The sequence below is a fragment of the Propithecus coquereli genome, unplaced genomic scaffold (genome assembly GCF_000956105.1).
Source record: "Propithecus coquereli isolate 6110/MARCELLA unplaced genomic scaffold, Pcoq_1.0 Scaffold74, whole genome shotgun sequence".
Lineage (NCBI taxonomy): Eukaryota > Metazoa > Chordata > Mammalia > Primates > Indriidae > Propithecus > Propithecus coquereli.
In genome coordinates, this window is record NW_012153507.1 from 6,050,700 (window position 1) to 6,065,218 (window position 14,519).

At 45.9% G+C, this 14,519-nt stretch overlaps 1 protein-coding gene across 1 annotated transcript; it reads right to left on the reverse strand.

Moving 5' to 3' along the window:
- Nucleotides 1–814: 814 nt before the first annotated feature.
- Nucleotides 815–2,486, reverse strand: DUSP23 (dual specificity phosphatase 23). The gene is made up of 2 exons (XM_012661867.1): nucleotides 2,114–2,486; nucleotides 815–1,227 (listed from the first exon to the last, which is right to left on the reverse strand). Exons 1-2 carry the CDS (start codon nucleotides 2,378–2,380, stop codon nucleotides 1,042–1,044), a joined length of 453 nt encoding a protein of 150 aa, XP_012517321.1. The 5' UTR covers nucleotides 2,381–2,486; the 3' UTR covers nucleotides 815–1,041.
- Between the last annotated feature and the right edge of the window lie 12,033 nt (nucleotides 2,487–14,519).

Consider the following 14,519-nt stretch of genomic DNA (forward strand, 5'->3'; position numbering starts at 1 on the left):
TCAGCCCAGCCTGCTACAGCAGGAGAGGTGATAGGAATTCAGGCAGATGTTAGAGCAAAAAGCATCTATCTGGCTGGTGTATGCCATTCCTCCCATCTCTCGGAAGCCCAAAGTGTGGTGGTGCTGGCAGGATGGGGTCCGACAGGGCAGAAGTGAAGACAACATCTGAGAAATGAGGCCAAGATTAACAGCCCTGGAGCTCTTCATTTAATTAGCAAATATCTGCTCTGCATAGCCGCCCAGACTGGCTCAGTTCAAGCATCCCCTAGCCTGAGCTTGTGGGGCAGCAGAATTGGCCGGAGGTCCCGGACAAGCTGAGCAGCACCTGAGGCTGACAAGAGGTGTCCAGCCCTGGAGAGATGGGGACAGTAGTTATCTGTGAGCACGACATCCAGGCCATCTCTGTCCCCACAGGGACAAGGGTGACACACGTGTGGCAGATAGACTGATACTGAGGAGCCCTCCTGGCCTGTAAGTGTCGGAGATCTGGAGATGAGGGTGGGGGTGGGATGCTTGGCTACTGAGGACCTGAAACCTTTTCATTGGCCAGCTCCCTGGAAACCACATCAAATGTTGTCAGGGAGGAGATACACAGAATTTCAGCATCTTCCAATCGCTGAAGATGCTTGTTGTAGATCTGGCCCATCCTTCCATTTTCTAGTAGTGTCACCTTGGGCCTCTCTGAGCCTTAGGCATCTCGTCCAAAGAAGAGGGATGGCCCATTTGCCTTTTCTATATCACAGAGCTACTGTGAGGATCAAATAAGTTGATGTGTGGGAGTGCTTTGTAAAGTGCCATGCAACGTGAGCTGGTTCTTAGAAGTCATTTATTCAGGGGAGCAGTACAGCCTCCCCGCACCCTGTCCTTCAGTGGAGACCCAGCCATCCCTCAATTAGGACCTGCCTGCAGGTAGGTGGGCTATTTCAGTCTCTCCAGCCAGTGGGAGCTAGAGTGTTTAATACTTTAGTCCACTTCTCTTTGTCTCTGGCCCCACCTACCACACAGGGCAGGGGAGAGGGGGCAGAAAGGTGTTGAGGCCCCTTATTTAGTTCGCTGATAGAACTGGAAGACTGCTTTCTCCTGCTCGTAGGTCTCGATGGAGCCGGGTCGAAGGCGCCGGATTTCAGCGATGGCGTCTCCTGCAGCCAAGCGCCGCTCCTTCACCAGGTAACAGGCCAGCATGGTGCCGGTGCGGCCAAAGCCCAGGGCACAGTGCACTGCCACGGCCTGTGAAAAGGGAGCTTGGTGGGTAGGAGCCCGCGCCCTCCCTAACACTCTGCTGCCCCTCATTTGGGCTGGTCACCCCACAGCTGCTGCTTCTGCGTCAGGCCCAGGGCTCTGTGCACTGGGTCATGTAATCAGAAGGCAGAAGTGATATCAAAGTCAGGGAGGGCTGTCCCCTCACCCGGGTGGCTAGGAGGTCTCTGAAGTGGATGGTTCACGAGCTGGGCTCCTGGCCTGCCTCCCCACAACTGTCCACCTGTGCTGTCCAATACAGAAGCCACAAGTCATGTGTGGCTACGGTGTACTTGAAATGTGGCCAGTCCAAATAGAGATTTGGTGTTACAAACACCAGGGTTTGAAGACGCAGTGCAAAAAATGAATGAAAATACCTCCTTAAGAATTTCTTTTATATTGAGATTATACGTTGAAATGATAATAATAATTTTGATTTACTGGGTTAATACTCCCCACATTAACTTCATCTGCCTTTTTTTTCCTTTTTAAAAATGGGACTGGGCTAGAAAATTTAAAATTACATACACGGCTCCATTATATTTGGACAGCATTGCTCTAGAAAACAGTAAACAGCCTCCGTATGACTTCAACACCCACCTCTCCCAAGTCTGCCCATCTTTCTCCTCCTCGACTCACAGTATTAGCGGGGTGCCCGCTGCCTCTCCCCAAGCCCACTCCACACTGCTCTGCCTTCGCTCCCATTCCTCCCATTTAGCCTCCCCTCCCCGCCGTGGCTTTAGGTCCTTGTAGCACCCTTGCCTCACTGTCTTCCCCCCACAGCTGTCCCGCAGCCCAGCTATTGTCCCGACCCTGGTGGCCCCAGCTCTGCCCGTGTGCCCCGCTGACCCCGCCCGGCCCCGCCCTCCCCGCTGACCTCTCCCCGGGCGTTGGCCTCGTCCACGAGATGCACGAAGCGGTCGATCTGGTCTGGCGCCGGCGGACAGAAGTCCGGGATGCGCAGTCGGTGCAGAGTGAGCTCGGGGCAGCTGTCACTGTGAGGGGGCCCGCGCTCCGTCAGCGACACCAGGTGCCGCACGCCCCGGTCCAACAGGAACTGGTAGTGGGCGGGGAGCCGCGGCAGCGCCAGCCCTGCCAGCCGGCCCGGGAGCACCCAGGAGAAGTTGGGGGGCTGCACGCCCATTGCTGGGGGAGGGCACAGGGCCGGGGTCAGAGGGGGCCAGGCCGCCCCGCCCCCTCGTCCCCTCGTCCCCTGTCCTGCGGGGCCCGGTAACCCGCCACCTACCAGGCCCTTGCTCCACCTGGCCACGTGGTCTGCGGGCCGCCGCCCGGTGACGCTCGGCCCCGCCGCCGGGGATTGGCCGAGCCGCGAGGGGGCGGGGCTGGAACGCGGAGCCCGGGCTCTGAGCGACACCGAGAAGCGCCGCGATCCCCAATGGGCGGGATTATCGCGGCCCAAAGAGCCGAGGAGGAAGCCTAGAATGAGTTAGGAATTGTTCTCGGAGGACGGAGCAACCCGGGGTCCGGCTCTGCTGCTCCCTGGCGGTGTGTCGGAGCTGTTGCATCCCTCTTTACATTGGGTGCACAGGGTCCACGAGATGACAAATTTATTTTAGCCCACGGGGAGAAATCTCCTTTCCAATGACTAGTCATTATCAGAGACTTTTGGAAAAAGAAATTACTACCGCACAGGCAGTTATTCTCATTTTTCCATTGCTGGAACTATTAAAAAATTCTGGGCTGCCATCTGTTGCCCTGAAATCTTACCCAGGGTAATAATTATAGAAATAATAATAACAGTCACCACCAACAAAATAATTAACATTTATTGAGCATCTACTATGTGCCAGATACTCTTCTAAGCACTTTACATGTATTAACTCATTTCATCGCCTCAATAATCTTATGAGGTAGGTGATCTAGGTAATGCCATTTTATAGATGAAAACAGTGAGGCACTGGAGAGATTAATAAACTTGGCCAACACATGACTGCAGGCTCTAGAACCTTTAACAACACAGTACTGTTTCCCAAAGTTAAACAAAATTACTTCCTTGTCACATAACCACCCTCATACCCCCAAATGTCATCTGAGTTAAACACCTGTGGGTTTTCTTAATTTTTATTCATATACTCATATTTCTTCCCATTTCAAGTTTTCCTGGCTCCCTGGGTCACCTTCCCTTGGGCAGGCTAGAGTTTTTCACTGTTGTTCTTATAAGGTTGGGACCTAGATCCGAACACACTGTTTCAGCTGTGATCTGACCAGTCCGTATCCTCATTTGAATAATGTGCTTCTAGTGATGCAGACTAAATATTATTATGAAAATAGTTAACCCTTATTGAATTTACTAATGTACCAGGCCCTGTGCCAAGTGCTTTCTGGAAGAACCACATGTGGAAGATATTTTTGTACCCTTTCTGTACGTGAGTAATCTGAGGCTTAGAGAAGTTGGTTAACTTGGCCAAGGACACAGTGATCCAAGCCCAGTGCATTTCACCGGGAAGGTTTACTTCCCCCCCTCTGCCCCACCTACCCCTGCCACTCACAGTTGACCATTTAAGCTTCTGGCTCCAGCAGAATGGAAAGGAATTTCTCTTCCCCCAAAGTTCAAAGCCTGCTCTGACCCCGTGAAAAATGCACTTAACATTTACCCAGATAACTCTTTCCAGGTTCCGGGAGCTGCCAAATCTCCCCTTTTCTCCCCTTCCGGACAATCACAGCCCTGATTAAGCCCTTCCTGTTCGCACTCTCGTTTCCCGCATAACTCCCTATCATCCAGCCCGCTGCGATGTCTTCCTTTCCCTCCTTGCCAGCCCTGGCCTCTCAGTTACCAGTCACTCCGCCCCCACTTCTCCTCTCAGCCCAGTTGCTCTCCAGGATTGCTGGACGCACTGCCTCTGGAGACAAGGCTCCAGCACTTGCTCCTCTCCGGTCCATCTTTTCTTAGTCCCTTTGCCTCGCTGTCCTTCCTTTGCTCCCTCCACTCTCCGGGGAAAGACTTCCCCGCCCTCCTGTGCCCCTTCCTTGCCTCCTTGATATCCAGCTCAGAGCCCATCTTCTCCAGAAGGAAGACATTTTTGGGGGAGACAGAGATTCTTTTCTTCCCTAAGCCTTCTAGCAGTGATTCCCACCCCCTCATGTGAGTCTCTGTGGGGCTAGCAATGTATCCATCAACCACTGAGGCCCCCCTGTGTGAAGGCCAGTTGACTCCCTTTTCAGGAATTCCTTCCTCTCTGTGGCTCTGCCCTCCCTTCCAACAGACCCAGGGTAGAAAGGGCCCAGGGTCCCTGCTTTGAGCTGTGTTCTATTCATTGTCAAGGGTGCCATTTGATTTTTTTTGTCTTTGGTCCAGGGGGCCTCAAAATCTAAGGGAAAACCCTCTCTGATGGTTTTCTGGCTCAAACTCCTGCAAATAAAATGCCAGCACCTCATGCCCCTCTCCCCACGTACATGATATTGACCTTCTTTTCCTCTCTCTTCTGTACAGGGTTACCGGACCCTCTGGAAGACTTAGGCATTTTCTGTACTCCCATCTCACCTTGTATAAATGTGTCCTCTCAGAATAGCAGTTATTTCATTGGATTGGAGTTAACTGTTTGCATAGAAGCCAAGACTGCATCGTTCTGTCTTTGAATTCCACCATCTACTATGGAGCCTGATACGTGGTTCCCAGAAATGTTAAATAAAGAAACGAATGGAAAATAGATGAGTAGAATGCACCGGGAAGACTGTGAATATACTTTTCTGGGAGTGAATGCAGGTCTCTAGGACTGTGTGACAGTGTGTATTTGTAGTTCTTTTTAGTTGCCTGGGTTTGAGGACTGTGCTGAGCATTGTGTGGTACCTCTTTGAGGTATACGTTTTATGTGTCTGTGCTTTTAAGGAAAGAATAACTGTGTCATTATGGTCCTGGCGAAGTCTAATTACTATTTTTGTAAAACTGGATAAATAAGCCCTATTCTTTCTAGAGCGCTGCTCCTGTGGCACGCATGTGTATGGCGATGTGTGTATGTGAGTGTGTTGGGGGACATATTCCTGGAGAACAATCTGTTGACACTGATGGTGGGCTGAGTAATAAGCTTAAGTAATTTCCCTGACTTCAAGGAATTTACAGCATACTTGGGGGGGATTTAGACTCAGGCGTAATTATTCTCAGAACATATAATAAAGTACCAAATTGCTCATCAAAGACAGTCAGATAATATATATTAAAAAGCTAATTGTGCAGTAAAAATAACAAGTGCTAAAGAAGTCAGTGGGGGAGAGATAAGCTTGGGGTTGGAACCACCAGAAAAATCTGATGAAGACAGAGATCTTCCTTTCAGTTTGTCTTCTGTCCATTGTAAAGCAGAGTAGAATAGTTTTAGGGCATCCTGGCTTCCCCTCCACCAGTTGACAAGGATATTTTGACGCATCCTTGTTCCTGTTGAGGTCCCAGTTCCCTGATTGGCTTGATGCCAGTGGCAGTTAGAGGGGAAGTTAGAGTCAGAGAATCCCTTCCTCCAGGTAGGTCCCCAACATCCCACTAAAGTGAAAGATTGCTTGGGTTCTGGTTCCTGTGGCCCTTGGACTACAGTTAGAATTCTCAGTGTCCTAAATATTCTGATTTTCCTACATCTAAACACACTTCAGCCCTGGGGCCCGATGATCTGGGAATTGGACCTAGGAAGAAGGATGGTGTGGCAGCTTCCAGGATGGCCCCAGTGAGCCAGCTCATGCCTGTGCTGTCCTCTCCACACTGGTGGGGCTGCTTTTTATCACCAGTAGGCTATTGGGGACATGATGGTGTGTGGCTTCCTAGGCTAGATCATAAAAGACATGGGTTTTGACTTGTTCTGTCTTGAAAAGAAGAGCTACCATGGGAGGCTCTTGGGAAGAAGCCGGGCACCGTGTAGTGAGGACACTCAGGCAGCCATATGGAGAGATCCATGCGGTGAGAAACTGAAGCCTCCCACCAACAGTCACGTAAGGGAACCAGCTATTTTGGAAGTGGATCCTCCAGCCACATCCAGACTTTAGTTGACTTACCCCAAATCTTGACTGTAACCTCATGGATTCCCTGAGCCAGAACCACCCCGCTAAGCCTCTCTTGAATTCCTTGCCCACAGAAACTGTGAGATAATAAATATTTATTCTTTTAAGCCCTCAAATTTTGGGGGTAATTTGTTATGCAGCAATAGGTAACTGCTAATACAGATGGAAATATTCAGTGTGAAGGAAAGAAGGAAAATAATTTCCGATAAACTCAAGAAGTGAAATAAAATTAAGGTTAATTTAAAAAGAAAGTGTTATACTATAAGCAGTTGTGGTCTAAGTGTGTGTGTGTTTGTGTGGAGTGTTATGATAGGTCAGTGCAAATTTTCCATATTTGGAGAACCATGCTGTGCAGGGGAAGCAACCAGAGTAGTTTGGGTATGGTTTTGTGTGTGTGTGGTGTTGGAAGTACAGGTTTATGTAGTATTTGTACAGTTAGAGATGATATACAAATTATTTAACAATGGTCATGGCATGCATGAGAAACAAACAATTAGAATGGAGCCTCTACCCATCAGAGCTATTACCTATAAACAGATGGTAAAGCTACTTTAGTGTCGATTGGATGCGTGTTGGCCTTGAGTGCAGAGGCTCTGAAATGGTCTGGGGTGTGGCCAGATTAGCTTGGACATTTTAATATAGGTCTTTCCACAAGATGGCACTGATAGCTTTTCCTTGTTTCTCTTTGTCTTGTTGAAAAATTTGTGATTTGTATACTGTTGCAGAACATACCATCACTGAAATATCACAGTTTACTAGTTGATTTCTTGTGCTTTTGACAATTCTACAGCCTTTATGGCACTTAAAATTATGTGTTTCTTTTAGACCACTCCAGGAGCACACTGAAACTTTAAGTTGGGCTGTTGGGGGACGCTGCCTTATACCAGATACTATCATCATGGGAGCTGGAGATGGGGAAGGAGGTGAGGGGGGGGCTTTGGTTTTTGAAAAGCCATTCAGCAAAGGCTGGAGAGAGCAGAATCAAGAGGGAGCACTTAGTTAGGTACTAGACCTTTGAGGTTTCTAAACTGCCTTATTATTTCTTGTCTCTTTCCTCCTTAAGTCTTCTGTCTGCAAAACTACAGCCCACATAGGTTCACTTTCCAGTGCAGATGCAACAAATATGGTGAATCAATGGACCTCAGGAATTGTCAGCATCTGGTTTTCTTTTGGCACCTTCCTAAACTCCTGGCTGTTCCCTCAATCTTCAGACCAGGGCTTCTCGAAGCGTGGTCCACCGTCAGCCTCATGTGAGAGCTTGTGAGAAATGCAGAATCCCAGGCCCCACCTAAGTCCTATGGGGTCCCCAGGTGGTTCATATGCACACCTATGATTGAGAAGCCCTGTTGTAAGACTTCTGTCTCGCAACTCTGTTTTCCCTTTGGTCATTGGTAGCACCCAGAACGTGGCCTGGTCACAGAGATGGTGATTTGGAGATCTCCAGGTGTCTCCTCTCTGGGGCTGAGAATCTTTGGCTGAGCAGGGCCGTGGGTAGAGGAGCTGATCTCAGAGGAGAGGTCTCAAAGGGGCCTAACTGGTCTGGGGGAAAGCCCGAGGCCAGTTAGAAACACCTAAGAGTCCCGGATTAGAACAATCGATTGGCTTTATCTACAGGTTAGGAAGATGTCCAAAAAAAATAGGCTCGATATACACGCGCCTTTCCTGTTTTTGTTCCAAGGAAGGGGCTTGGTTCCTACGTTTCCTTTCTGGAGGAATGCTTGAAACATCACTTCCTATTTTCCCCACCTTTAAAGTACTTTCTAGGCAAGGTAGATACCTCCCCAGTCATTATCCTCCAATTTAAGTGCCTCCAGCCTTCCTGCAGTTTGGGGCAAAGGGGAAGGAGCCAGGGCCAACCTCCTATCGCACCAGCTCCTTCTTCCCCCTCACTAGCAGACCTTCTTCCCAGCCGAATCCCATCCTTTCAAAACCTCCTTGGGACCCATCACTCTGTGTATCTCTGGACTGGCCTCTAGTCCAGCCTCTACACATTTCCCCTGTGTGCAGCCACGGTGACTTTCACAGAACACAGATCCTACTTTTCCAGTTCTTCAGCAACTCCTTATTGCCTTCAAGAGGAAACCCCAACATTTATAGACTGGCAAATGAAGCCCTCCAGGATGAGGTCTCTTGCACTTCTCTTTAGCCTCGTCTTACCTCATTCCTCTGCAGCGGTATATGTCCCTGTCATACTGAACAATGTTTGAGGGGGTTGGAGAGGCAGGGATCTCTATCTCGTGCCTTTGTCCCATGCTATGCCCTTTACGTGTCCTGCTCTTACCTTTTGCCTGCAGCAACCACCTCACCTCCCTCGAGATTCAGTTTGGGACCAAACCGCTTTCTCTAGGAAGCCTTCGCTGCTGCCTTACAATTCACGTTTTGTGTCCCTCCTCCAGGTTTCTGTAGCATCTCTATCAGAATAGTTATTACATTACATATTTAAAACACATTAAAGCTTTTATTGCTGTATTATACAAATAATGGAAGTTTTATTGTAAAAGCATTAAAATACATATACATACACACAAGAATGATTATCTATTACCTATTTCTATTACCTGCTGTTCGGTTAGGATAAAGGAAGCCATTCCATGCTTTCCAGGTAGGAGGGAAGCAGTATTGGAGGTTTACATACCTGCTGGGTGGGCTGAGTTATAAAGGTCCCAGATGATCTTAGCCTGTAATACCTAAGTGAGACACTCTCGAAGGCCTTGCCTGGAAGCTGTTTCACTGTAAATTTCAAAAACTTCTGGAAAATCCCCACCAATTATTTTTGTCTGAAGCACTAATATGGGGAGTCTCAAGAAATTCACCCAGATGCTGTTTCAAGCCTCTCATCTGCCTATGCATTTGCCTGCCTCTCGCAAATAACAATCTCTCCTCTCTTCTTCTGAATCGCACACGAGTGCCTCTTATTGGCACTCAAGATACAGGGAAAAGGAGTTTTGGAAATGCTGTTGCCAGCATATACTCTGTGATTCAGAAACCTTAGAAACAAATGGCATTGATGTTAAGTTTACAAGAAACAAGTCACCTAAAGATAATCCCATTTTGGTGCATGCCCTACCTTTCATGTGTATTTGTGTGTGTGTCCGTATATAGTGAATAATGCACATAGAACACTCTGTCTTTAATGTGCTCTCTCTATCTGTATCTCTGTATACATTTCTCCCTTCTGGCTCCTTGAGGGTTTAATGAGCTCGCTTCTCTGCTTTTTAGAGCAAGGATTCCCAGCACTGGTTTGATGACACCCTGGAGTGTCTTCATTTATCTCAGGGGGTGCCTTGAAATTCACAAAACAAGATTAATTTAAATTCATTTTCATTTAAAAAAAGTAAACAGATATTATATAGTAATTACAGGTACAAGTGTGTGTGTTGAAATCAAACTAATAAATGCTCGCCTTGGAGAGAAATCAAGAGGATGGGGGTGGCGTTGGAAGGGACTATAAAGGTAGTTCAGTCTGAATCTTCTCTAAAACATCTCTCTCCCATCTGCAATTCCTTCCAGGTTGGTATTTCCAAAAATTAATCATGTTTCTCCAATGGGAAGTCAGGGCTGCTGGAAGTGAAAGCTCCAGTTTGCAGGGCAATCTTCTGTGCCTACTACGGGCCTGCATACAGTAGGCCCTCAGGAAACACATGTAATTGACTGTGTGTCAGGGTGAATCTAGTGGTGGTCTCTGGGGAGCCTGTGTGGAACATGGGAATCCCAGTGCTGTAGGATTGGAGGCCATGAGATATTTGCAGAGATAGTGGCCTGGGTAGCAATCCCATTTGAATTCTAGGACAATATAGATTCCCAGACAATCAAGGAGAAAAGGCTCCGGGCTGAGATGTTGTTGGCCTGAGGCAACTGGCCAGAGGCTGCTGTAATTGCCTTTCTATTAACAATTTGTGCAAATCATCAGAATGTTAGATAGGTCAACTAACATCAAAGCGCGTGAGTGTCAGTGACTTGCTGCTGAGGATACATTCCAAGGCCATAGATGTAGGAAGGAGTTATGAATTCTGCATGAGACTGGTATCTTTAAAGCAACAGGGGTGGTGGGTTCGAATCCTGGCTCCTCCATTTAAAACTATATGACCCTGAATAAATTGCTTCACACCTCAGTGCCCTTCTTTATAAAGTGGAGATAATCATAACGTCTGCCTCATAGAGTTGTGAGGATGAAGTGAGTTAATCCTGTAAAGCACTTTGAACAATGCTTGGCACAGTGAGCGATCCATAAACACTGGCTGTTGTCATCATCATCATCACAGGAGGCTTCACATTCTAATCAGGACTAATTGGTTGTACGAGTCTCAAATAGAGAGTGCACTGGTGGCCCCATCTGGTCCCTCCAAATTCGCTCAGGAACTCCTCCTGTTGTCCCCTAGATTGGGGTAGGAACAGCATTTGCCAGAACTGGAAACTCAGGCGGAGGGTTAATTGTATTACCACCAAGCAAACAAACGAAAGAAAAAATCTCTACATGCAAATGAGTTCTCCGTGAATCCCCTTGTTACACTTTGATGGGATATTCTGCTTCATGGGGAAAAAATAGTGCAAACATACCTGGATTCTTAGAATCACAATTGGTAGCAAGGGAAGAATGTGTCTTTTAGCACAGAGTTTTATGGCCTATCAATCCTTGAAAGCAAGATATCATTAATCAAGAGTCAGTTTCAAAATGTGCTCATCATTACCCGCTACTATTGATGAAAAACCCAACCTCTTCTGGAGACAATGAGTGACAGGTAGAGAACCTTTGAGGCCATTAAAACGCATTCCTGATTCTCTTTATTTTAGTGAAAAACTAAATATACCTGAATCCTCAGATGGGAAAGACAAATCAAGTCTAACGCTTAATCTTAGCGAGATTCAAATACTAGATTTGAAATGCCAGTAATTCTATTCAGTTCTTTTTCTCTTGTGCAAATACTGAGGCATCTGCATCGTGAGATTATTCAGGTGTTCAAACAATTATTTGGGAAGAGAAAATTTGCAAATTCATATAGAATTTATTTCTAGAATAGCTCTGACCATAACAGATACAAGGTTGATGAGTCAGAATCATTTATTTGAAATTTATGATACTCTAAAGCCCTTTGATCAGAAAAGATATTTGATTCATAAGAACATGGAAAGATGGTGGGAAAAAATTATTTTTTAATGGTTAGCTTTGTTTTATAGTCTTTTGGATTTCCAAGACTATAATGGTTTCAGACTTTTGGTCCTTGTGTTTCTAAAACTCTATGCCTCTTCAATTCAATTAAACAAACATATACCAAGTAAACCTAGGTAAACAAGATACTGGGCTATATACTTGAATGTGAATACAGAAAAAAGCATGAAACTTACATTTTGGTGCTGTAGTAGATTGTTACAGCAATGACCCAAATGGATCACACCTCCTAGTATCCACACTCTTTTTTTTTTTTTAATTTCAGAATATTATGGGGTTACAAACATTTTGGTTACATATAATGCCTTTGCCTCGCCCAAGCTAGAGCTACAAATGTGCCCTTCCCCCATACACTGCTTATCTATTCCTCTTCCATATTGGTACTGGGCTCAGCCATGTGACTTGCTTTGGCTAATGTGACACAAACAACTGTGATGGAAGCAGAGGTTTGACAAGTACTTGCACATTGGGGCTTGTCATCTTGGAGCCCTGAGACCACCATGCTGTGAAGAAGCCCAGAATTATGTGCTGTGTAGCAGGAGAAGCTGGTTGAGCCAGGCCGTCAAGCTGCATGCAGCTGTGTGAGTGACCTCAGGCATGACCATCAGAAGAATGACCCAGCTAACTCACAGGATCATGACAAATGATAAATTGTTGTTATGTCGCTAGATTTTGGGATGATTTGCTACACAGAAATGGAAAACTGATATAAAAATTGATACCAGAAGTGGCATGTTCCTGTAACAAAAACCTAACCTGTGTGGCATTGGCTTTGGGACTGACTGGCTGGCAGAGGCTGTAGGGACAGCAAGTAGAGTGTTGGTGGAGCCTGACGACCTGGGAGGAAACTGCTACTGGAGGCTGATAAAGGGAAAACCATATTATATAGTAGTAGAATAACTGGCAACCCTGTCACCTCCAGAAACTTGGAAGACAGAAAATGTACCTAATGAACTTGTGGATTTGGTTTAAGAACGCTTCCATTTAGAATGCTAAAGGGGACAATTAGCTTTTTAAAAATTATATGTAATACCTATAGGAAGAGAGAGATGAACTAAAAAAAGAACTCCATTTGCAAGCAATTTTTTTTTCTTTTTTTATCCCCACCCCCAAACTCTGCAAGCAGAATTTAAAGCAAATAGGGAGGCTCTAGAATAGGCTAGGTTGGGAAAGAAAACTGTTTCGCATTCTCAGTCTCTCAGACCGGGAACGGATTCTCTAAGAAACGGCTTCAGGGTACAGAGTGAATCAAGGGGGTGGCTGCAAGACTTTGTTAAGACCGCAGAAGGATTTAAAATAATGTCAACTAGATTTCTCAGCTAGATAAAGGACTTCTAATAATTTTAAAGGCATTTTTCCACAGCACCTTGACATGTTGACCAAAGTACAGACCTATCTCAAAAATAATTATAGGCATAGTTTTTGTGTAATGAAGCGGACCATAACTTGGTAAATAGAAAGCCCATTAAGTTTATAAGAGAATTGGACCAGTTTAGACTAAATGGTGCACAGGAGATTCAAAATAAAAAGAAACAGGAAATAAGCTGAGAAAACTACTCAGATGCAAACACAGGCTATTTTTGTTGAAAAGGAAGGCCCTTGCAGAAGACAGAGCCAACCACTCCCAGAGAGTAGAACGAGGCTCTATGCAAGAACCATTCCTTGTACCCAGAGTATAAGGCCCTGCAACATACTCAAGCATGGATTTCAGAATTGCTGTGGACCAGTGATAGCTATGTGACTGTCTGTTCCTCCTCCTTTAAATGGGGGTATCTATCGAGTGTACCATTCTCACAATTGTGTGATGGGTATGTATGGAGAAGATAGCTTGTGTTTTTAGTTTGTAGGTCCCCGAATGATGAGAAGCCACACCAGAGGAGCTGCATGAGGAACTGACTCAGAGAGCCTGAACCACATCTGGATCTGAGAGACAGATAAGAAGTTCCTGGACTTGTGCTTTCATGTTATGATTTGATGAGATCTTTGGTGGTTTTGGAAGGAGTGATGCATTTTGAAAATGGGAGAGATGTGAATCATTGGGACCAGAAGGAAGACTGTAGTACATTGTCACAATAATGACCCCTGAATGAATTATACCCTGTGGCGTCCATGTCTCTGCGCATTCTTCTCCCTTGGTGATTCTTGGCTTGGCCATAAGTCTTGCTTTAGTCAATGGGACAACAGCACATGTGAGGAAAGCCAAGGCTTCAAAAATGCTCACACTTTGGGCTTGTCCTCTTGGAGCTGCCCTGAGATCACCATGCTGTGAAGAGGCCATGAAAGCCTATATGGAGAGAGAGGCCCTGTTGTTGCAAGCTCTTCTAGTTTAACCCTGTCCACAGGCAACGCACCAGCTAAATGCAGCTTTGTGAGTGGGCCTATCAAGACCAATGGCAGAACGGCCCAAATGACCCACAGAAACATGAGATATAATAAATTGTTGTTTTAAGCTACTAACTTTGGAGTGGTTTATTATGCAATGATGACAAACTTATACAGGTGTCCATTGTCAAGCACCCAGTTTCATGTAGTAAATGGTAGAATAGGAGGATGCTATATACTTGGGTTATCTGGATTTCTGAAGTCATTGACACTCTCTCTTGATAACTCTGTGTAAAAGATGAACTGATGGCAGAGTGAAGAGAATGTGTTATGGGGTCTCATAGCTATATGCAAAGATGCTGAATCATGGATGAAGTCCTTGATGAATGTGTGCCAGAATGGAATGAGAATGGGCTATGAACAGGAATGGCGCAAATTCTAGTTAAACAAGTTAATTTGTGGCAAGCTACCTAACATCTCAGAGCCTTTGTTTTTCTACCTGTGAAATGGAGATCACACTATCTATTTTATACTATCAAGATTAACTGAAATAACATGTGTAAAAACATGCTATGCAATGCCTGACACATAGTAGGTGTTCGCTACATGTTGATCTCTTTCTACTTGAGTTTTCTCTGTTCACCATGTAACATTTCATTGAGAGGTCCACTGAGATCTTGTTCTTAAGGATCCATGGAACAGCAGCCTCAGATCAGGGAAACTGGGGAAATTTGAAAGCAGATCTGCCTGACTTCAAGGATTTTGTTCATTCACTACACTGTGGTGGTGGGAAGTA